Here is a 24,440-nt window from a genome sequence, read left to right as displayed (position 1 = left end):
GAGCAGTCAGTGCTCTTACCACTGAGCCATCTCTCTCTAGCCCCATATGTCTAATCTTTAAAACTAGTATAATGCTGGCATATAATGGGTTTAAGGAGTAGTTTTGAAATGGATGTTTGCTAACCAAATGAATAAACAAGCTTTAGTGGTCACTCAGAGATAGGAAGGCTACGAAAGTGACCTTGGGACAGCAGTAATGTGACAGCCACACTGCTCAATGTGTGTGCCCTTATCACGTGAGTGTTTCATGGCACCACACCTATCTAGCAGACAGTGAGTCAGACCCCAGCACTGGTCTCCCCAGCAGGGTCAGAATCAGAGCCCACACACTGACCATGATAATGTTGATGAAGAATTCCTGACTGAATACAAGTCAGCTCTTTCACTATTTTGATAATTTCTCTTACATAATATTTTTTAAAAAATTACAGCACAACACACAATGTTTTCAATGTCCCGAAAACAGGTTTTGATGTGTAATATTCTGCTTAAAAATCATGAGTACCTGCTATACATGAGGCACTATGGCAAAAAAAAAAAAAAAAAAACAAACAAACAACAAAAAAAAAAAAACAAAAAAAGAAAAAAAAGAAAAAAAAACCCAAAAAACAAAAAACAAAACAAAAAACCATGGCTTTCCAAACTGCTTTAAATAAGCAGATCAAAAAGTTTTTAAAAAAACAAAACCAAGCACAATGAACTAAGGTTTGCCTCCTTGGGTGTTCCAGCATTCAGTGTGTGTCTCTGCACACTGTGCTGTGTCCCTGCTAAGGAGGGGCGGGGCTTGCTTACCTGTCCTCGTGACTCCCAGTGCGGACATCCTTCATGGCGGCAAATCCACAAGGCACTCGCGCATACTTATTCAGATTTTCAATAAGTGTCTTCCCTACTTCAAGGTAGTAAGGGTCTCCTGTAGCCTATTAGAAAGGATAATACATGTATGTACAGACACAGCACATATGCTGCCATACACCCACTCATCCATCCCGTAATTACTGAGTGCCTACTAGATGCCAGGCCGTGTGGTGGGCACCAGCACACATTACACAGGAAACAGGTTTGGAAATACATCACAGATTTGATTTATAGACTTTTGAACAACTGAAACCATACCCTTAGCCTTTTTGTTACATTTCTAAATGCTCAAAAGAACTCCCTGGTTGAAAGGAAGAGACTCGTTTTAGGATGTAGATCCTCAATATAAGCTTATTGGGTTTTGTTTGCTTGTTTTCTCTTTTGTTCTCATGACCCTTCTTCTTTACAGCAGACATGTTTACAGTGTTCAGAGGAGCTAATGTATAGCATAGCTAGGATCTCAATTTCCTGTCTTCTGTTTGGAGCCACAGCCTCTCCCTCGAGTATTTGTATAGGCATTGAAGTTCACATCAAATCTTTCTATAATTTTATGGGATAAATGAATGCAAATCATGATATAGCTAACCATTAAAACCATAAATACTATTTTTTATTATAAAAGAGACAACAAGATGTAGGGAAAAGCCAAGAGTGGTAGGTTATCTTACCTTATATAAGAAGTAGGTACTTTCTGCAAACTCTGGCCTTAAAGGATGCTGAGCCCAATGGACCCTGAAATCTGTAGTAAATGCCTGTACAGAGCAACATACAAGTGAGTATTAAAATGTGACTGAAAATAAACAATTAGTTCTAGAATACAAAGCAATATATATAAAAGATCATAGTAATTAATATCCAAGTCATGGTAAATTTTCATCCATAAAATATTGTTACTAAAATACTAATTCATTTTTAGAAAGTCTGTTTAGCCGAGCTTAATGAGTTTATTTTTCTGTGTGTACATGCTCATATCCATGTGTAATCACAGAAGTACTCATGGAGGTCAACCCTTGTGTTCCTTAGTGCCTTCCATCTCACCAAGTAGAGTAGATGGCTGACCAGTGAGACCCAGAGTCAGCTGCCTATCCAGCTCTGGGATTACAGGTGTGCTCTACCCTGGCTTCTGGGGACTGAACTCAGCACTTCACAACTGACCCATCTCTGCATTTCCTTTTAATAACCAACTGGACCAACAATAAAATCAGAACACCTCACTAATGACGTTAAGGAGTGGCAATAAATGCATCATCCTATGTTGTGAATAACTGCACGTTCCTTTTGTTTCTTTCCTTTTCCCTCTGAATTGGTATGTATCTGCTGTTCCGACTTCCTTTCAATCTCTCTAGTTGACAAAACTGTATTTACGGTACACAGAACACTGTATCCACACACAGTGAAATGCTAAGTCAAGTCAATCCATATATGTTTCATCTTTTATAAGTATGTATGTAAAAATACGTAACTTTTTTTAGGCCACTTAGAATGCACTCTTCTATGTATTTTCTGTTCTTTTTTATTTTATGTACTTTCAAGGATATATTTTTATTTTAGCCTATTTTCTTTTATAATAATGTCAAATCCTCTGCGAAATGAATCAAGGACTTATTTAAAATTAGTCTAATTAAAATTTAACCAATAATAGCCAACAGTGTTCTTAATTTTTTTTTTTTATTTCATGTGTATGTCTTTGCTGAATCCCCTGGAACTGGAGTTAAAGATGGTAGTGACTGGCCATGTGGAGCTTTAAATTAGAAATTTAATACATGCATGCACGCACACGTGCACGCATGTGTAGGAGAATTTCAATTATTAGCTTACCTCTGGTAGAAAATTGTGTTTTTTAATCACCTGGTATAACATTTCATGAGTTTCAATAGCAGGTCTAATATCACCCTTTAAAACCTAGAAGTAAACAACCAAATCATTCAGTAAAGCATCAATTAATTTCATCTATGGCCACTACTTTACCAGGTTAGTACAACCTTGAAATGATCACGTTTATCATTTGGATTTTGGATATCACAAATGCACTTAATTAAAATAAATGTAGTCTAACCTGAAGGAAATGGGTTTCTTTACCTGCAAACCTGGGAAAAAGGCGAGCAATGCATCCATCCAGGTCCGAGCGTTCAGCATTGGCTTGTGGATGTGCACATCAAGTAGGAGAGGCGGCTGGCTAATATACCTCATTATGGCATCGTAATGCTGAAAGATCATGACAAAATGCTCATGAAAGTCCAAGTAAATATATACATATAATACAGTAAAATAATTACGTCTGAGTATATAAAGATAGATAAATTCCTGATATGTCAATTGATTATGTAAATATTTAGGTGAAAGAAATTATATATACTGCTATATATTTTCTCAGTCATATGCAGAAGTATGGTTATAGCTCAACAGAAGGACATTTGTCTAGCATGCCCAAGGTGTCAAGTACCTGAGGCATGTACACACACCACATATGGGTGCCCGTGCATACACACACAGACACACACACACACACACACACACACACACACACACAGAGAGAGAGAGAGAGAGAGAGAGAGAGAGAACGAACAACCCACACAAACACCTACTAAGGTATATAACAAGACTGGATGCAGTGGTTAAGTGCCCACAACGCCAACCCTGGGAGGCTGAAGTAGAGGAACACGAGTCCAAAGGTACCGTAGGCTACATACAGGATTCTTTATCTTTCCAAGGCAGAATATTAAAGCCTACAACTAACATGAGACTTCTTGGAACTTGCTGCACAAACATGAGGACCTGAGTTCGGACACCCAGCATCCATGTAAAAAAGCCAGGTGAAGCACCGTTCTCTTGCCCCAGTGGCTTAGGAGGTAGGGAGAGGATGGTCCCTTGCTGGCCCAGCCAGTCTAGCCAAATTTAGGAACTCTGGGTCTGGTGAAGAGATTCTGTCTCATGAAGGTAAGGCACTCAGCAATTGAATACGACAGTCAACATCAGCTTCTGGCCCCCACACACATGCACATACACTTGACCATACAAGAACACATATAGAAAGCAAAGGTGGGGAAGGGTCTCCTGAGAAACAGATCTAAGCATCCTTATTTACTGTGCGACCGGCTCATGGTTAGGATGCCTGTGTGGCCCACTGATGTTCTCTGGTCCCCTTAGAACAAAATCAGTTTCCATTTTACAGAGTTTAGTCTTTCTCCTTTACCTAGAACTGTGGTCCCTTCTCAGCTAGCCCAATATTCTGGTACTTACTACTACCCAAACTAATGCACAGAGTCACTGTTACCACTCACGTGGTCTGCTACCTCTGCCTTTTCTGTTATTGGAGACTCCTTTTCCCCTCCTTTTAACAGCTTCTCCTATATATATGCCTCAGCTTTGAAAACGGGACAAGCTGTATCAATAAGCCAATGAAAATAAGTTACTGACTTAATTCATATCTAAGAAGAAAACAAAATCTTACCTTAACAGTTTTTTAAGTACTCAAAATTGTACTAGGATTTTGTATTTTTTATTTATTTTTATTTTATGTGTATGTGCGAGTGTCTGAATATTTGTGCACCGTATGCATGCCTGGTGCCTGGAAAAGCCAGACAAAGACATGGGATCACCAGGACATGGATTTAAGGGGATTGTGAACACCATGTGGGTATTGGGAACTGAACCCAGGTTCTCTGTCAAAGTAGCAAGCGCTCTTAACCACTGAGAAGTCTCTTCAGCCCCAGTTTAAGCTGTTTTGCTAGCTCATCTGGTATTTAATTGCTACTATTGACAATATTTAGTTAGCTATGTTCTAATCACTATGTATATAAAAACTCTTGTAATCTCCCAAAACAGAAGGCAACCAGAAATGCTCACAAAATTAGTATGTTGCCCAAACAGGATATAAACCAAGATCTTTCTATTACTTTTAACTATATTACCAAAACATATCACATATAAAATGCATATGAACTGATGGGTGGTCAAAAAAGGAAACTGTGTCCACATGACTCTAGAGACACAGCTGATGAGTTTGCTACATTAGCCTTAGCTTACTTCAATTATGAGCAACCCACAATGTGCCCAACTATCTCCTCCCCAAAGCCTCTATGTGTGTTCTTATGGTCCATTCTGAAGACACCATCTTTTGGAATGTATATGCACTACCCAAACCCTGATTGGCTGGTATGATCAAAGATTAGGCCAAATTTCCAACATTTCAAATAGAACTGGGACCCCAAAAAAACGAAAGCTAGCTGTGTCTCATTCCAGCAACTGCCTTCTTTGTTCAGAACAAGATTAGGTAAAACCCAAATCTACCTATTCTGACATACATTGCCAAATTAAGAAATTTTCTGATGAAAGATGAAGAGACTATTTTGTGGATGTGTCCCTGTCACTTGCATGCTGCCTTGCCCAACATCATCAGTGAGAGCTGGCAAAACACTACAACACATTTTAAGACAAACTGTTTTAAGAACATCATTTAGGTTGTTACGTTTTCATCAAACTTGAACTTGTAAAATTAGCTACAAAATTAATAGGAAAATAAATCAACTTACTGTATTAAATCTTTCCAGGAAACTGTCATCTCCAAGCAAGACATAGGCTTTCAACAGATACTCATAGTATGAGTCGATGCCTGCTCCGACTCCACTATCTGTAGGACACACACAGGCAGTCCTTAATTAAACATGTCTGAAAACTCAAATGAGGACACTACTACAGCACAAGGAGATCACACACCAACATGAAACTCTACTGCAACAACTGCACACCATGAAATTACACACCAACATGAAACTCTTTACTGTAACAACTGTACATCTCTAGAATTACAACCTTATCTGCTTTGTGAATAACAGTTCCCCTACTGATAATTTATTGTTAAAAAGTTGCTATATGAAATGGTTACAAATATTCTTATTTATAAAAAGCACTATCACCAAGTCCATGCTAGATGGAGAATAGTTAGCAGTGATTCATCCAACACAAATCGAAATATCTTAAAAAAGAAAAACAGAAACCAAACTTTAGCAATTAAAAGCATTTTAAATTTAAAAGGCCCAAAAATGCTTAAGGAAAGACGAAAACTTATACCAAAATTGCAACAACATTTTTGTAAACTTTTCATTGTTTTTGTTATTTACAATCTTCCAGACTTGGAAGATTTGTAAAAGAATTGTAAAAGAAAGGACAGACACATATTAAGGGCATAGAAATAAGAACAATATCACATTTTTAATAGGATGTTTGAAAATAAAAGAATTGTATTTTAAAGACTTGATGGAAAGTAACTTAAGAATTCCATACAGTTAAGCCGTCACTCCAATACTAAAATAATCAACAACTACAGAAACACAGCTTTGTTGCCCATGGAACACTACCACACAGTTTAGTATGTTGTACAATCACCTCTGTTACCTGAACACTGGTTTCGAGACTCATGGGGATTTTAATGGTATAAACTGGCATAGCCTCAGATGCTTTGAGCAATCTCCAAACTCATTTTAACAAAGTACAATGTATAAGCTATATACATGCTTTTTATACTGAATTGTTTAGAGACAATAAATCTAGATTATGTTTAGAGTAAATGGAGCTTTTCCCCCTGAATATTCTCCATGTGCAGGTAATTGAATACTAGAGCAGAACCCATATATGCAGAGACGAGTTAATTAAGAGACAATTCATGTATTTTAATCGATACTCAAAGTACAAATAAGTAAATACCTTAATGAAGCTTGCTGTTAGTCAAACAGCGGAGGAGGGAGCATAAGAGGGGAGAGACAAGAAAAAAAACAACAACCCAAAAGAAAACAGAGACACCAGACAGATACTCAAACCATCCACCTAACAGAAAAGGGCTGGGGAGGAAGAGACAAAGGGATCAGAGGGTGTTTTAGTCAGGGTTTCTATTCCTGCACAAAACACCATGACCAAGAAGAAATTGGGGAGGAAAGGGTTTATTTAGCTTATACTTCCAAATTGCTGTTTATCACCAAAGGAAGTCAGGACTGGAACTCAAGCAGGTCAGGAAGCAGGAGCTGATGCAGAGGTCATGGAGGAATGTTACTTACTGGCTTGCTTCCCTTGGCTTGCTCAGCTTGCTTTCTTATAGAACCTAAGACTACCAGCCCAGAGATGGCACCACCCACAAGGGACCCTCCCCTCTTAATCACTAACTGGGAAAATGCCCCACAGCTAGATCTCAAGGAGACACTTCCTCAACTGAAGCTCTTTTCTCTGTGCTAACTCCTCTGTGTCAAGTTGACACACAAAACCAGCCAGTACAGAGAGCACATTCAGTTTGTCTTTAGAGACAAAGATATCAAAAACAAGAGGATAAAAAACAACTAGAAAAGATGTTACATACTGAGATAATATAAAAGTATCATAAACGTATATGTATTAAAATATTAACAGATTTACATATGAAAAGAGGTAAAAATTCATGGAGATATGTGCAAATCAGATAAATGACACGTTTACAGCATAAGCCCCTGCATGGGATGGAGAGGTGTGTCTGGCAAACACTGCGAGACAACGTGGAGACACCTACTCAGAGACAGGGTTAGAAATTAAGGGATCACTGCACTGTGACAAAGGGTTCAGATAAAAAGAGACAGCAATTTAAAATGAATCACCTCTTGTACTCAATGGAACACATATAAAAATCATTGCTAGAAATCATCTACTTTAATTTTTGACAGGTTAAACAAACAGGTAATTAATATGGTCTATACATTATTGATAATTTGAGTAGAAATGTAAATTAGCCCAGCCACTATGAAACTCAGTATGAATTTTAAAATTTTAAATATTCCACTCTTCTGACCAGAAAATATCTTTCGCTTAATGAGCATCCAATACCACTATAACATTCCCCTCTCTGAAGACATACCCTAAAATCATTTATAGACAGCTGAAGGTGGAGAACAGATAAAGCCTATCTTCACCATGAAAACCCAGAGACCGTTTCAAAGCTGTTCACCAGATGGGATGAGTGTCTGGACCAGAATTCTAGGCCGATCCTTTGTGTCTATAAGACAGGAGTGCTCATCTGGGAAAAAAGTTAGAAATCAGAGCTCTCTTCCAATACTTTCTGGCCAGAAGACCAAGGGCAAATCTGAAGTTGCTGCCTCTGAGTTTCCTGTCCTGAGCTGCCCATGCATAGACTCCTCCCTTAAGAGTTAAATCAGTTGGGTTGGTCAGTCAACTGATGAAGATGTCACCCCTTACAATGATTTGCCTTAAGTCATACTAAAGAGATGGAGGAATAATTCTCCCTTTAATAAGCAAACATGCCCTTCCCAGAATCCCTCCCTTGTGCAGAGCCACAGCACCATGGCCGTGGACTGGTTTTCTGGGTTTCCTTTCTTCTGTGTCTTTTTACATACGCTTTCCCTAACACACTGGGCTGCGTTCCTTCTTACCATGTGGCAGCTTGTCTGGCGTGTGGCTAACACTCTTTCCCTTCAAAATCTTCCTCCTCCAGGCAGCTGCTAATTTACATCTTGTCAGCCCTGGGGTTTGTCTTTGAAACTTTAATTAAATTGTCCTCATGCTTGGGGGGGGGGGGGGACAGATAGAAGAGAGAGACAGAGAGATAAAAGAGAGAGGCAGAGACAGAGGGGAGAGAGGGAAAAAGGGAGAGAGAAAATAAAGCCTTAAAAAAATAGGACTAGCATATGATCCTCTCCTGGGTTTATCTGATGATCAGAGCTGGCAGAGAAGAGGGACAGCCACATACTGATATTTACTGAAGCTCTGTTCACAATCACCAAGCTACAGAAATAACCTGAGTGCTTGTGAACAAATGAACAGTCAAAATGTGTGTGTGTGTGTGTGTGTGTGTGTGTGTGTGTGTGAACACGCAAAGAATTAATTATGCTGTGTAGCAGTTTGAATAAGAATGGTTGACCCCCACTGGCCCATATTTTTGAATCCTTAGTCACTGGGAACTATTTGAGAATGATAAGGAGGTTTGGACCTTGTGAAGAGTAAGTGTGGCCTTCCTGTGTCACTCAAGCCTTAATGTTTCAAAAGCCCTGTGGCTCCAAAAGCAGAACTGTCAGCTGTTCTGCACCGTGCCTGTGTACCTCCATGATGCCCGAGATGGTGATAATGAACTAAGCCTCTGAAACTCTGAGCAAGCCCCTAATTAAATGTTTTCTTTTATAAGAGCCTTGGTCATGGTGTCTCTTACAGCAATTAAGCACTGACTAAGACATGGTATTTAGAAAACAAGAATCATATGGTTTCTATCACAAGGAAACCAAATATGTGCAGGAAGTGGAAGTGACCCAGACAGTAAAGGGAGCCTATCAGGGAGGAAGGAGGAAGAGGAGGAGGAGGAAGCAGGTAAGAGAAAGTGACCGAGGAGTGACCATGACATGCATGTGTGTGTGAAAATGTCACAGTGAAGCCCATTACTTTGTGCAATCAAAATGCAATAAAACAAAAAAATTAACTGAGAAAACTAGCATGTACAGAACTCTACAAATAACAATTAGGAAAAATGTTTTCTAATCCCTAAGTTACATTTACAAAAACTGTCCATGTTTTAGGCCAAAAAAAAGAACACTTGATAAATTTTAGAGCAGGTACCAGCATAAAGGTACTGTACAGACCACTGAATCCCAGGCATAACTGAAACTGTATCTATAAGGTGACAACCCTGCTGACCCCTCCTACACAGAGATAGTGCGGCTCATGTTACAGACACCCATCAACGTCAGATAGTCACAAATGTCAATTTTAGTATCAAAATTTTGAAACTATTACTATCATATTAAGAAAATGTTCTTAAAACAAAATAGAGTCAATCAGAGAAAAAGCTGGTGAGTGGCATTATAAGGAGAAGCCCCTCGTGGGAGCACACGCCATTGGCCAAGGAGGGCACGCAGGCACACAGCTCACAAGCAGCAGCAGCCATGAGGGACAATTCTGCAGTTTAAAAAATCACAATCTAACCAAAATGCCAGCAATAAAAACCACAAAAACATATAAGTTTAACATAATCAAACAGGGCTGGGGACACAGCTCAGTAGTAGAGCACCTGCCTAGGTTGGGTAGGGACTTGGATTTGATTCCCTAGTACAAAAAAAAGACAAAAAAAACCCCAAACCAACCAACCAACCAAACAAACAAACAAACAAACAAAAACAGAGCCAGGCAGTGGTAGCGCACGCCTGTAATCCCAGCACTCTGGGAGGCAGAGGCAGATGGATTTCTGAGTTCGAGGCCAGCCTGGTCTACAGAGTGAGTTCCAGGACAGCCAGGGCTATATAGAGAAACCCTGTCTCGGGGAAAAAAAAAAAAAAAAAAAAAAAAAAAACAAATCCAAAAAACCAAAAACCAAACCAAAACAAAACAAAACAACTTAAACCACATGGGGTGGCATTTTGACACTCACTTAGTTTGACAACAATGATGTCAAATATGTCTTCATATTTATTGGCTGGCTTATATATTTGTTTTTTGGTACTCTTAAAGTGTTCTCACACTTTAAAAGGCTGGCAATACAGTGTTAGAGAAGATGCTAGCACACAGGTCTCTTATATGCTGCTAGTCAAGTACATAGAAGTGAAGAGATTGGAACTAGAACTCCTATCCTGAAGTGGAGAACATTAACTTACACCATTCTCTAGGAGGCACTTGGTATTAAGGAGGACTAATTAAACGGGCTGAGCCTGAACCCATGATGATGCCATCTATGAGGAGTTACAAGGAATTCAAGAAGATTATGAGAACCTAAAAAATAGGGAAAATTGAAGAATTATAAAGTTCTCAGGGACCATTTAAACAAACCTAGGAAAATTTGTATAGATACTAAATATAAGTATTATTTTAGTTGTCAGATTAATAATTATAGATTCTATTTACTTAAATGTGGATTTTTTTTTAGACCCAAACAAAAACTAATAAAACTGATATACCTGGGTATATTAACCACACCAGGACAGGTCTCAATGTCCAGGAGTAGTTGACAAAGGAATAATGGACTATGCAGTTTCTTTGTGTGTTTTTATTTTGTTACAGTTTTTTTTTCCTTTTTGGTTATTTTATTTTGTTTTCTGGGGTTAGTACTGGAGTTGGCTTGTCTTCTGAGAAAGAATTTAAAGCTGAGTAAGTAGGGAGGAGAGGATCTGGAAGAACTTGGGGGAGGGGAAGAATATGATTTAATATATTTAAATTCAAAACTGTTCTAAATGATAAAAATATAATTAAGAAAAGAAAATTCAGACAAACAGAAGAAAACCACCATTGCTGCCCAACAGTGTAGACACACATTATAAACGTGTAGTAGCATAGGATTAATGATGGCATATTGGTGCGTGGGTGTACACTTCCACAACTGCTGCCTGCCCACCTGTCTTTAGGTTCTCAAAGATAATAATTCATGTCCTGCCAGCTCTTGTAGAGCCTACTTCTGTAGCATTTCTGTGCAAGCAATGGTCCACAGCTCTCAGGAAGGAGTTCAGGGGCCCCCGCCACTCTCGCAGCCCCTAGGAGCTCTGCAGGCATGGGACACTGGTGCTACCCAAGTCACTGCTCTGCAAGCACTGCTGGCACAGCTGCCATCCTCCCTCCGCCCGACGAGCTGCCATGTGGAGTGATTGGCTTCATGGTGTGTAGGACATCAGGGGAAATACTTTCCTGGCACTTTTTTGAAGAGTTAGTTGTTTCTACCTTTACCTGATTTGGAACTGAGTCTAATGGACACTTAGCAGGGAACAAGCGTTCTTTTCTGCCCCCATGGACCTCTCTACCTCTCTCACTAGGTAGAATTCTAACTCATGACATCTGGGATGGAGGCTCATCTCACAAATTTGTGCAAAGAATCTGATCCGCTGTTACAATGCCAAAACTAAGGACATGTTCAGATGAAAACAGAAACCAAAATAATGAATATAAATAAAATTACTGGCACATTGCCTGAGACACAACAAAGATTAATATTAAAGCTGACAGCTACATTTAAATTGTTCCTTTAAAATATCACAGTGTGTATATTTTATATATTTTATTGTTAATCTTTCTTTATAATGAAAAGAAAAAAATCATCTGAATGAGACAACCTAGATTCAAATACATCAAATACAAATATGGTATGTGTTCATTATATGTGGATTTTATCTTCTAAGTCTTCCATTATTAAGCTACATCCATATAACCTCAGTGGTTAGTTATAGAGTAAGGGACTTGGTGAAGAATCAGATTACCATAGAAAGGGGAATTAGACAGTTATGGATGGGCAGGATGAGGGGTGGGGGCTGATATGGGAAGACCAAATGGGGAGGGAGACAGAAGAGGGAGATTAGGGAAGGAATATGGGGAGGAACAAAAAAATTGTATATTAACTATAACCATTATAATAGTTAAATGTCAGATTAATAAATTCATTAATTTTTATTTATCCGCAGGTACTTAATTTTTATTTATAGACAAACAAGACAAGCCTTTTGTAAAGCAAAGAAACATAAAAGATAACCTCATTAGGAACATTCCAGTGTATTTCCATTCTTCAGTGCTTATCTAATAGGGGAGTCTTACAACCCAAAATATTCTTTACAGGATACCCGATACGATTTGCTCATAACATCGCTATGTTTCTTTCCCTGATTCTAATTAATTTTAAAAACTTAATACTGAGACATGTAGAATATAAATTTCTAAGTTATGTTATTATCACTTAATTCTGTTTTCCAGTACTATAAATAAATATGTGATGAATATCTTTGGAAACAAACTTCCTCAGGCTAGATTCCAGAAGTAAAGTTACTAGTCAGAGGGACTACCAGTGACTTTTCATAGTAAGTGCACACTGTACACATGCCAGGCCTGTCCTCAGGATTCCAAGTCACGTCGTTTGGCCTTCACAGTAACTCTGAAGTAGTACTAATGCCTCATCTTACAGTGCTGAATACAGACAAACATAAGTTACATAACTTCCCAAGATCATACAGTTTAAATTCCAACAATATGACTCCAGAGTCTATGCTCCAGTCTATCTCTAGAGGTGGGATACACACACACACACACACACACACACACACACAACGGGGAGAGGGGAGACTGTCCTCAAGGAATTACCCGGTGTCTCGTTTCTCCTTGCACCTGTTAATGCTATACTCATTACGTTTATGGTTAATCGATCCTGATTATTTTCACAACTACTGCATTTACCAAGCATCCTGAAGATGTAAAGGTCTGGGTCTAGAAGCCCAGCTTGCATACCTTTGCGCACCCAGTCTCCAGTATGAATATTGATAGTCACGCCTACTAAATTGCTACTTCGCTGTCTTTTCTCCCAGAGAAAATCAAGAGCTTTTCTTGCATATTCCTATAATTAAAAAACAAAAGCATATTTAAAGAATTTTGTCTTTGGCAAAGAGTGGAAAATCCATAAATCAAAGAGCCACAGGATCTTAAAAGAATTAAGCAAAATTCTTAAGACAACCACTTATAAATTTCCTTAAAATCTTGCCTTGGCTCCTCTTTAACCACTTCAGATTAAAGTGCCCTCACTTGGAGAAGACCCATGGCCATTTGCCCTTGTAGCATGGGTCACATACATAGACAGATTATTTTAGTAACTGCTGACATAAGTAAATGTACTTGTTAAAATAATTCTTACCACCTAAGTGCAAAGTGGAAATCTCCTAGAGTAGTCTCATTTAGCAAGCTTAAAGAGAGTCAGAGCTGCTATGCTATCTTTCACAGTCATTTCAGATACTGTTTTATAAGTGACACAATTTTATTTTTAGAAATTAACAAATCAACTAGGCTACTGAGGACTTATTTGTATACTAATGTATATATACATAAATATAATGCGCAATCTTATGACAAGTTTCATTTATTTTTATTCACTGGATATTATATTGAAAATATTTCTTATAAAACTCTTGACTTTCAATAAAAGATGTTCCTAGCAGAATGGCAAAGGATAGCTACCAGTAAAATTCTAAATTACTTTTAAGGCATGAACATATTTAGCATTGCAAGAAAAAAATCATTAAGTCTAATTTGTTACTTTGTAGGTTTGGCAATAGAGTACAAAATCATTTACATTCTTGATGCAAATTCTGTATGATAATTATATTTCAACAAAGCAGATCACAACTATAATGACATGGTGGATTTTCAAATCTGGAAGCCTTGATACTGATTATATTTCCCTAGTCCTATTTTACAGCCTAAAGCAAAAAGACCAGGCACAGTAAAACTATGGGTTTAAGCAAAGTTTAAAATTTAGTTATAGGACACTAACTCACAATCTCTGACTTCTTTGCATACTGGCCTCTATACATTAGGGTTAGCAAAGCTTTTCTGGCATGAGTCAGAGGGAAACAGTTTGGGCACTGTGGGTCATACCGTCACTGGTCACAACTCTCAACTTGTGACTATAACAGAGAGCAGAGATGTGGTTTCACATCAACTTATAAAAAAAAAAAAAACAGACTACAGCTCAAAACCCTGTTAACAGTAAGGCTCTATCAAAGGCAAAGTAGAAGATTTTACAAATCATGATTTTTCAACATTTACTCAGAAAAACAAAATAGGCCAAGACATAGTAAAGACATGGGCTCTAAATCCAGTTACATTTGTTCACCCACACACTGCAGGTTTCTCTCACTGAAACTCACTTCTGCCTATAAATGCATCAATATCACAGAAAGTTTTAATTTATATTAAAATGTATTACAGTTGCCTATATGTTTAATGAAGGAAAACTACTAGACCAAAAGGTATATTTTTAAGATTTAAGTTTAAAACATTTACCAATAATACCCGATAAATCTGCCCTCGAGAACACACGAGCACAGGGGCATCCGTTCACACCCAGACAAAAGCAGACAAGGCTGCCTTCATTCACATCCTCATCCAGTATCTATGATGGTGCTGCATGGGCCTACTTCTGCCCTGGCCATGTGACCATCCCACGATTGTAAAATGTTTGCCTAAGTCATGTGCTTGATAAAGTGGGCACGTAAGTAACTCTTGAAATCTAATGATAATTATATTACAAACTTCACTATTAAATGATTTGTGAAGGTTTCAGAAATACAACCAGCCACTTAAAAATCTAATAAATAAATACAGATAGCAGAACATCTGTGCTAACAAGGAGTCATTAAATTTACATGATGCAGTTAAACAATCTTCTAAGAAGAAAACTAAAACTTTACTTTATGATCTATGAACAAAAAGTGAACTTATATCTAATGCAGCTGCCTCACAATGACTTCCATGCCTGTAACACTAAGGTACCAGTAATCCTACAATTAGAATCCTAATCCTTAGCCAAAGGAAACGAATAGAAAATTAGCTCCTCCCAAACCCCAGGAGATCAAAGGTCATGAAAAGCAAACCTCAAATATTGTAGCTCCTGTGAATCGACTCAAGGCAGCGAACTCGAGGATCAGGGTGCCTGCACAGGCTGTGCAGGTGTCGGTCTCAGTTCCCGTCCGGGCTTCTGGTTTTCTGATGCCAAACTTTAAATTAATCTAAAGACAATGAGAATGCTACCATGAGCAACTACCAAGAAGTAAACGAATTTATGAACTCTCACTGTCAATCCAGACTTTATCAGATTGTGAAAATGATTTGTGAATTGAATGACCAGTAAAGTCAGTCTGAGGATGTCTGCTGTTCATGTCTCCAATGAACATCCAGGAAAATACATTCAGAGTATACAGAACTTATGGGGTAAAAAACATTATAACAATATAATCATTAGAAGAATACAGGTTAGATTAGCTGTAAAAAAAAACTAACTTTAATTAAGAATTTGTGAAACTAGTACAATTTTAAGTCCTTCACAGAGAAAATTTTGATTGTAATGGTATATATTTAGAAGAGATTAATTTTTTTTATAGGTTTCTATAAATTAACTGTCTGAAATTCCAATTCCAAGAGATCCAATGCCTCTTCTAGATTCTGTGAACACCAGGCAGGCATTAGTATACATACAGGCAAAACAACCATACACATAATTTTGTAAGTTAAAAAAATGAAAATAAAACAAAAATTAAAAATATTGAAAATAAATTCAATGTATACATACTGCTCTAAATAGTTTGCATCTAACTTTAATAAACTAAGAGATAATGGCTAGTTAACAATGCAAATATACTAGCAAACAAAGAAATTCTCATTTAAAACGACTGCAATTTCCCCTCACCATACTGAGAAAAAAATGATACAATACAGTGTTTGTATCACACAATCTATGATATTAAGGGAGTTTTAAAATATCTTTTTGGTAACAATTTGGTAATAAGCACTCAGAGTCTTAAAAGGCATTCCATATTTCTTTCTTCTAGTAATTCATCTGAAAGAAAAACCATCCAAAAAAGATGTAAAAAGATGTATGTAAGATGGTTGACAGGAAAGCTATTTAAAATACTAAAACTGGGGCCAGGGAGATAGCTCAGCAGTAAGTGCTATCACATAAGCACAAGGACCTTCTCTGGGGTTGGCTGCATGCTCCTGTAGCCCCTCTACCAGTGGGACCCAAAGAGGCTCATTAGCAGCCAGCATAGATAAACTAGCAAGCTCCAGAATCAGAGAGACCCTGTCTCAAAAAAAGACGGGAAAAACGACAACCAACGTGTAGCTCAGGTCTCTATACCCACGCCCAGCACACTCACACCATGCTCACACTAACTGTGCATATACTGTGCATATACAGAAGAAAGGAAAAAGGAAAGAGTACTCAAACTGGAAATTTACAGAATATGGGCTTCAATACTAGTCTTCCAATAAAGAAAAAGCTCCAAAGTGCCAGTCATGATATAATAAATTGGTGGGAAGAACAACAGCAATGACCGCTGGTCTGAAAATACAGATAGGACCTAACCGTATCACACTGCTGACCACCTACCTACTCATTCAACAACGACTTCACAAGTACAGAAAATGAGCCTTACTTGGCTTAAATTTTCAGAGAAGTTATACTAGATAGTAGGGATGGTAGGCCTAAAACATGCAATAAAAAAAATTCCTAGGGGTTTGTGAGATCACTGCATATGGCTTTGGATGGAAAGGTAGTTTCCCAGGGGTACAGGAGTATCGGGGTTTGAATATGAATGGCCCCCTCAGGCTCAGGGTTGAATGCCTGGTCCCCAGTTGGGGGAACTATTAGTGAGGGATTCCGAGGTGTGGCCTTGTTGGAGGTGTACTGCAGGGCTGAGCTTCATTGTCTGTGCTCCCAGCTGTGGCTGTGCTCCCCCCACCCCCTTGCAGTTTGGGATGTAAGCTCTCAGCTGTTCCTGCTGCTGTGCCATCTTTCAGTCACAACAGATTCTAAGCCTCTGAAACCATGAGTCCTAGCCTCTTCCTTTCCTGTTACCTTGGCCATGGTGTTTTGTCACAGCAATAGAAGAGTAACTAAGGACCACAAGAGAACATTACAAAGTCTACTGCTGAGCTATAAAGATTTCTGAATGTTAGGGGACTTTTAATGAAGCAGGAAGAATGTTAAAGTTTCAAAAGCAATTCAATAAAAAAATGTTTCAGTCAGCCGGGCAGTGGTGGGACATGCCTTTAATACCAGAACTTGGGAGGCAGAAGCAGACAGATTCCTGAATTTGAGGCCAGCCTGGTTTACAGAGTGAGTTCCAGGACAGCCAGAGAAACCCTGCCTTGAAAAACAAAACAAAACAAAAATGTTTCAGTCATACTATTTTCCCAAGTGTCCTGAATTGTAAGCCTGAGAAAAGAATAACCACAGTAGTTTATGAATGAAATTAAGCTGGCTTTATTTTTGGTTGTGAGCCTAGCCTTTAAGGGCTGAGCCATGTCTTGAGCCCTTACATTGGCTTTACTAGCACAGCAGCAGGATGAAGGGGAAGTGATAGACCGCATGTCTAACTTGGACAAATGGGAGACAGTGTTAATAAAGAGAGAGTTCACTCCATCCTCAGTGGCTTCCTTCCCCACTGCTTTAAATAGAAACTATTCTTGGAGGGCAAGCCAACAGCACAGCTCCCTCAACAACTCTACTGCCAGGTCTCAGGGTGGCTGAATGAGTGAGACACACCGCAGCCTCCTTCCCCACTCGGCTGCCCAGACCACCCTGCAGGGCCTGGAGAGATCACACCAAGACACTCCCCTCCTGGAACGCCTTTCTTAGGGGTTGTTGCCCTGCCTACTGTGGGATGCTTGCTCCTAAATCTAAATGCTTTCCTCTTCACAAGCCCCACTTCCTCATCATCTTCTCCTCGGAGAGTAACACCTTCCTACTCTCACAGCTCCCACTACTGTCTAAGTACCAACAACTCTGGCCCACACTGCATCCTGGCATCTGTCTCCTCCTCCTGCAGCACAATCTAGTCTGACACATGGAGGCTGAGGAAGGCTTACACTCATTTTCACATCACTCAAATGTTAGCTGAAATGTCAAGTGAATTTGCTGTCAGCTCTGATGCATCGTCTTCGAGGCTCCTGCCAGTGAGGAATACCTCTGATCACAGAACTCCCTCTGCACACAGCCGAGGAAGCCTCGGAGAACCGAAGTTGTGCTTGTTTACGGTGACTCACCCTGGGATATGGAAGCCCACTGGTAGTGTTGAAGGCGGGCAGGAGCTTGTAACCCAGCTGCTTTGCCATCTGGAGAAGCTCGCCATTGTACCACTGCATGTGCTCACCTTTGTCCTTCAGCATGATTGCCAGCGAGTGTCCACCCAAAAGACCCCTGGGATCACAGAGACAAAACTTTACACCAATTTAATTGAAGATATCTACAAGCTACTGCCTGAGAAGGTGTGGGCCTTTGTTCCCAACAACTTGCAAACATAAGGGAAGTGAATTCTTTTTCACTCATTACTCATTTTGTGGCAAACTATTATAATCACATAGCTAATATAGTAAAACAAACACAAGCCACTAGGGGCTGACGAGAAGGCTCAGTCGGTAAAGGCGCTTGCTACCAAGGGTGCAGACTAGAGTTCCAAACCCCACTTACTACAAGTAGAAAACTATTGCCCTGCAGGCCCCTCCTCCATACACATAACAAATAAATAAATGCAAAAATATACAAACTATTATAAAGTACCTGACATTCTCAAGTACTAGAATACATCCTAGATACCACGTGCATTTTAACAAATGAGCTAAAGGTCTTCAAAATGAATTTAAAGTTTTAATTTCATCACCATGAATCTTTGACTCTTGGTGTAACATTTAAAATTTTAAAACACCTTAAACCTCGCTAAAAGGTTTAATAGTCTCTAAGAGGTTATCTTAGACTTCTTACATTTAACTGAAGAGATGGGACAGAGAATTACAAAAGCTATTGAACATGAACTTACCTTGTAGCCCTCAAAGGTATTGACGCATTGCTTTTGAGGAGCAAGCCTGTACACTGTTCTCAGATTCCCATGGCTGCTCTACAGAGGTCCCTGGCTAATGCTGGCCAACTGTAAAGACTCTTAGAAAGCTCTAACATAATTAAGGAAAAACATGGCCAACCTACAATTTCCTTTCACATGCAGATCACCTGTTGTGTGAGTCTCTTTCCAAAGATTATTGTGTCTGTTACAACATAATATAATATTATCCCCTGGTCAGTTTCACAACATCCCAAATTTTATCTTTTGAAGGGAGAGCTCACTCTAGCTCAGGCTGGCATGGGAAATACCGCGTGGCAAGGCTGGACTTAACCTTCTTAACGCTCTCCTTCTGAGCGCCAGGGCCACAGGCCTGAGCCAGCATGCCTAGAGTCCAAATTTTCTTTTTCTTTTTTTTTCTTTTTGTCTTTTTATTTTATGTGATGGGTGTTTTGGTTGCTGATGAATGTCTGTATACCGCATGCACACAATGCCTCTGAAGACTAAAAAAGGGTATCGGATCCTCTGGGACTAGACCTTTGGCAGATGTGGGCGGCCATGTGGGAGCTGAGAATTGCACCTACATCTTCTGCAAGAGTAGCTAGTGCTCTTGACTGTTGATCCATCTCTCCTGTTCCCTGAATTCTGTTTTTTAAGTATAAAAATGTCTTTGCTACCTTCGAGAAATAGTCAAATGTGGAAGCTTTTTTCTATAGTTAGCATTATGACTCTAGTATTGTGTACTTACCCAAGAACTCTGATATTTGTTTCAAAGACTGAAACAACTACATCATTATCTAAATTAACGTCCCTTAAAACTTTTCTCACTGCATCTTCAAATTCCTTAGTTTTGTTTAATACCTGGGGGAAGAAAAAAATGAAATAAAATTATTTTCTACCATGCCAAGAAAAAATTATATTCGGAATAAGATACTAAAATCAATATTAGCATACTTTAAGAGTCAGAAAAATGAGGCATTCAAAATAATATATCCCTTAAGGATGTTATAAAAATGTGATAATGTCTAAAATTGACATTAAGAGCTAAGTACAAACAATGCAGCATCTTTAAACAAGATGCCCTTTCAGGGCTTTAAAGGTTCCATCGAAGGGATCCAGACGGGGTTCATAACGCAGGAGGAGTATCGCTCAGCTCAAATCTAAAATACAAAATGCTTCAAAACCTAAAAATTTTAGGTTTTCAATATCTTGTTGGCACCACTCAAAATGTTACAGGTGTCAACTATTTTAGACTGTTGGATTAGGAATGCTCAGCCTATAACATGTTCCAAAATACAAACTTTTAGAACCAAGTGATTCAGAAAAAAAGATTCCTTTTCATACATAGACATGAGATAGACAGGCATGTCTAAAGAACTTTTCCTATTTCTAGTTCTTCTACTTCAAATACTGTACATATCTGCATGTATGTATGTGTGTATGTGTGTGTGTGTGTGTATACACACATATACGTATATGTATACTTATACATATACATATATAGTATGGCCAACAGTAAGAGGTGTGCTGGTTTCTAAGTGAGTACAAGCAAGCAGCCGCCCTGCTCATCAAGCACCATCTATGAACGAAGCTCTCTTGGGCTTCTCAGTGGGTAAAGGCACCTTCCGTACTCCCCCCACACCCCCAGCCTGAATTCAATCCCTAGACCCGGATGAGAGGAGAGAACCAACTCCTCCAAGTTGTACCACACAGTATGGTACATGCACCCACATACATAAACACACAATACATAAACATGTAAAATAAGAAACGTCCTGCTTCAGAAGGAAGCACTGTCTTCATCTAACTGAGCCTAAGCCTTCGCCCTTTGCCACCCTCACATCATGGACATCCCATCCAGCCGGCAAAGGAAATCATGTAATATTACAGTACAGAACAGGCCCTGCCTGGAGTTCCAGTTCACGTGAATCACCCGTGACTCAAGCCAAGCTATTCCACATGAGCGTGCCCCTGCATCTAAAGGGAAGGAGGAACTACTCTACAGAGCTGTTTTATTAAATGAGACCACGTGTGCAAAACACTTTAGCCAGAGCATCTGACTTGCGTGCTGAACAGCAAGTATTTACTATCATTATTATTATAATCAAGCAAGTGCAGACTTGTGACTCAATGGAGACCTCAGTGAGTTCTTGGGATGTGCTCCATGAAAAGGGGCCACTGTCATTACAAAGGCTGCTCTCCTTTTGTCCACCTAACTTAGGGACGTGGTTAGATGTTACACAGAGACCAGGTCAGTACACAAAGTTGCCTTTGCCTGTTTAATCTTTTTGTTTGACAATACTTTGCAGTTCTTTTTCAAATTTGATCTGATCCTAACTGAAGTGTGACAGATTCCCTAAAAGTATGTGTCTAAAATTCAAGTAACACTTGGGGCAAGCCTGACATCAAGGACAGTGGGGAACCTGACTCTGAACTGACTAGTTGCTCTTGCCAGCCTCACATGCATGTAAGTCCCACAGAGCAGATGCAGACGTCCCTGCCCTGCTGTCCGTTGTCACTTAGGAGTGAGACAGCCCTGTTCTGTCCCCACTGGCCATCCCTTCTGCTGTGACCCTGTTAATCTCTGTGGCCTACCTCCCGGGAATTCTTGTCACTGACAGCCACACTTCCCTCCAGCAGACATCGCGGGAGCACCAATCCAAACTTCCAAACAGAACTCATCTTTACTGTGATTAGCTAAAAAACTAATTCTAACAGGCTCTCCGTTTTCCCTGTTTCTTTGTCTCCTAACAAGTAACAAAAGAAGAGTCTAGGCTTGCCTTTCCTGGTCACTTTTATTCTGTTTCAGGAACTGTTGCTTTTTCAGATCCCACAGGAATGTGGGTAGTCCATGTTTTAGCTCCTGATTCTATGACAATAAGTTGAAACTAGCATTTCAAACTATTTAAATTTAAAAAAATCAAACTGTGGCATGAGGAACTGACTTAACATAGTATATTACAAACAAAACAAAAATGGGTTGGGTTCTGCACACTAATCCCTACAAGGTTTGTTAGTGTTATCACATCGCCAAATCACAAGATTTTTTTAAAAAATCACAATTTAAAAAGCAAACTTAAGGGATGGAAAGATGAGTCATCAGTTAAGAGCACTGACTGCTTTTCCGAAGGTTCTGAGTTCAAATCTCAGCAACCACATGGTAGATCACAACCATCAATAATGAGATCTGTCGCCCTCTTCTTATGTCTAAAGACAGCTACAGTACACTTCCATATAATAAATAAAGATTTAAATAAATAAATAAATCTTTAAAAAAGGCAAACTTAATTAGAAATACTAATACTTGCATTGATTAAAAACACGCAACATATTGTCACCTCTAAATGCAGGCAAACACATGAAAGTAATCTACTTTTTTCCAGTTTTTCTGTTTAAACTCAAAAATACTTAGGATAATGATCCAAAATGAATTCATTTATTTCCAGTGGGATGGTGATCTGTAGTTACTTTGGTTATTCCCAGATGAAATTAAGGATTTTATAAAGTAATATGTCATTTTTTGAATGTGGATGCCCATGTTTGTATGTAGGCAAATGTATGTCACAGTGTACATGACTACGTCAGAATGATTTGCATAAGTCGGTTCTCTCCTTCCATCATGTGGGTCCTGCTTGTCAGATTGTTGGCCCTGGGGGTAAACACACCTTTTGAGCCATCTCACCAGCCCACAATAATTTGTATTTCTAACTAGATCCCAAATAATGCTGTTATTACTAGTCTAGGCATCTTACCTCAAGAACTAACACCAAACTCTTTTAAATGGTACAATCTTAAGAATATTATCTTTGTAAGAATTTGTGGCCACCCAGTAAGAAAAGTTGACAGATTTCTAAATGTAGGAATGTTATGCAGTGTGGAAACACTTTGTCTCCTTTATGTCTGAAGATATTTTATAAAGCAATAATGACAACTAAAGCCATAGTCATGAAAATACGAGGAACTCTGAAGGAATGGAGCTGACAAAATGAGGAAGGCTGTCACCTTTCTCCAGTGCTCACTCGCAGCTCCTGTTCTTCACCTTCTCCCCATCCCAAAGCAGCCCTGTGCCTCACGCAGCTACAGGTACACAAATCACACCGTCTGGCCTCCTAGTGGAAGACACTTGTGTCTTCCAGAGACCGCACAGCTCCAGGACACACATTCACATCTGCTGGGGTAGTTTGTGTGTCTTTTCTCTCCCCTCTCCTGTGACCACTAAATCAGAAATGCGGCATCTAACGATATCTTTTTCAAGATCTTATAATGTAGTTTTATTCATCTTTGTTAGTGATGCTGTGACTGTCAGAACTCCAGCCCAGCCAAAAGATCTAAAGAGTCCGTTTTCACCATGGCTACATCAGGGTCAGAGAGAAGCTGGACTGAGGCCTCACCAGAGCAATCTCAGAGCCATGACCTGAGTGGACCTGCCTCTCTCCAGATGTCAGAAGCGTACTCTCTAAAGTGCTAGCACAGTGAGATCTCTGTCCCCAAATTAAGAATGTGCTGCTAAGGAAAACACAGAAACACTTCCAAGAAGCCAAAACTTTGTTACTTGAATGATGTTTTTATCTTATTTTTAGATTAATCAGCATTCAGAATATTAATTTAAAGTACAGAAATTTAAAGTAAAGCAAACGCTTACACAAGCCTACATTCCACAATGGTCCAGCAGTAAAAACCCTCAACAGATAGCATTTCAGATTCACGGCATCTGGAACACACTCTTGCCCCTCTACACCACAAACAACTCTAAAACCAAGACTAATGAACACGATCTCCTGTATATAGGATGCAAAGGAGAGACAAAAATCCCTGCTGGAAAAAACAACTTTCTCCTGTGCATAGTTGCAGCACCATGTGGCATACCCCCATGGACTAAGGACAGCAAAGCATTTTTCCAAATTACCTTCTTTCAAAAGCTTCGACCTCCTTTTCCAAAGGGAGGGGGAAATATGTGGCCCTACATCTTGATACATTATTTAAGTGTTTCCATTATGCTTATGTGACTGTATCTGACAATAATTTGATATAACTGAGTGAAGTTCAAGCTTTATTGAGAAGCAAAGATTTGAACATCTTAAGTTCTTAAGGCTTCTATTCCATACATTGTATGCTGGTTACACTTAAAATACTTGAGTATGGGTATCATGAAACTTATAAAATAAATAATTCCAAGAAAAATGGAACTTACCACAAGAGTGTCCAAAGAATCGATCAGTGTTAGGGAAAACCTAAGAAACAAGCATAACAAGTAAGTAACACTAGAACTTGAAA

General features: G+C 39.1%; 1 protein-coding gene across 5 annotated transcripts in view; it reads right to left on the bottom strand.

Moving 5' to 3' along the window:
* The window catches only part of Edem3 (ER degradation enhancing alpha-mannosidase like protein 3), a 63,820-nt gene that overhangs the window by 22,962 nt on the left and 16,418 nt on the right, over window positions 1-24,440 (bottom strand). For all 5 annotated transcript variants that reach the window (XM_052201244.1, XM_052201246.1, XM_052201245.1 and 2 more), the window contains exons 4-13: window positions 24,358-24,397; window positions 19,915-20,027; window positions 18,379-18,532; window positions 15,207-15,341; window positions 13,069-13,174; window positions 5,388-5,485; window positions 2,935-3,060; window positions 2,674-2,757; window positions 1,524-1,607; window positions 793-917 (exon numbers count right to left, since the gene is read on the bottom strand). In XM_052201244.1, the coding sequence (XP_052057204.1) occupies window positions 793-917; window positions 1,524-1,607; window positions 2,674-2,757; window positions 2,935-3,060; window positions 5,388-5,485; window positions 13,069-13,174; window positions 15,207-15,341; window positions 18,379-18,532; window positions 19,915-20,027; window positions 24,358-24,397 (1,065 nt within the window). The remainder of the gene's footprint in view (window positions 1-792; window positions 918-1,523; window positions 1,608-2,673; window positions 2,758-2,934; window positions 3,061-5,387; window positions 5,486-13,068; window positions 13,175-15,206; window positions 15,342-18,378; window positions 18,533-19,914; window positions 20,028-24,357; window positions 24,398-24,440) is intronic.

The sequence above is a fragment of the Apodemus sylvaticus genome, chromosome 12 (assembly GCF_947179515.1).
Source record: "Apodemus sylvaticus chromosome 12, mApoSyl1.1, whole genome shotgun sequence".
NCBI lineage: Eukaryota > Metazoa > Chordata > Mammalia > Rodentia > Muridae > Apodemus > Apodemus sylvaticus.
Note: the sequence above shows the minus strand (reverse complement) of the source record. Positions and strands in the feature narration are given on the sequence as shown.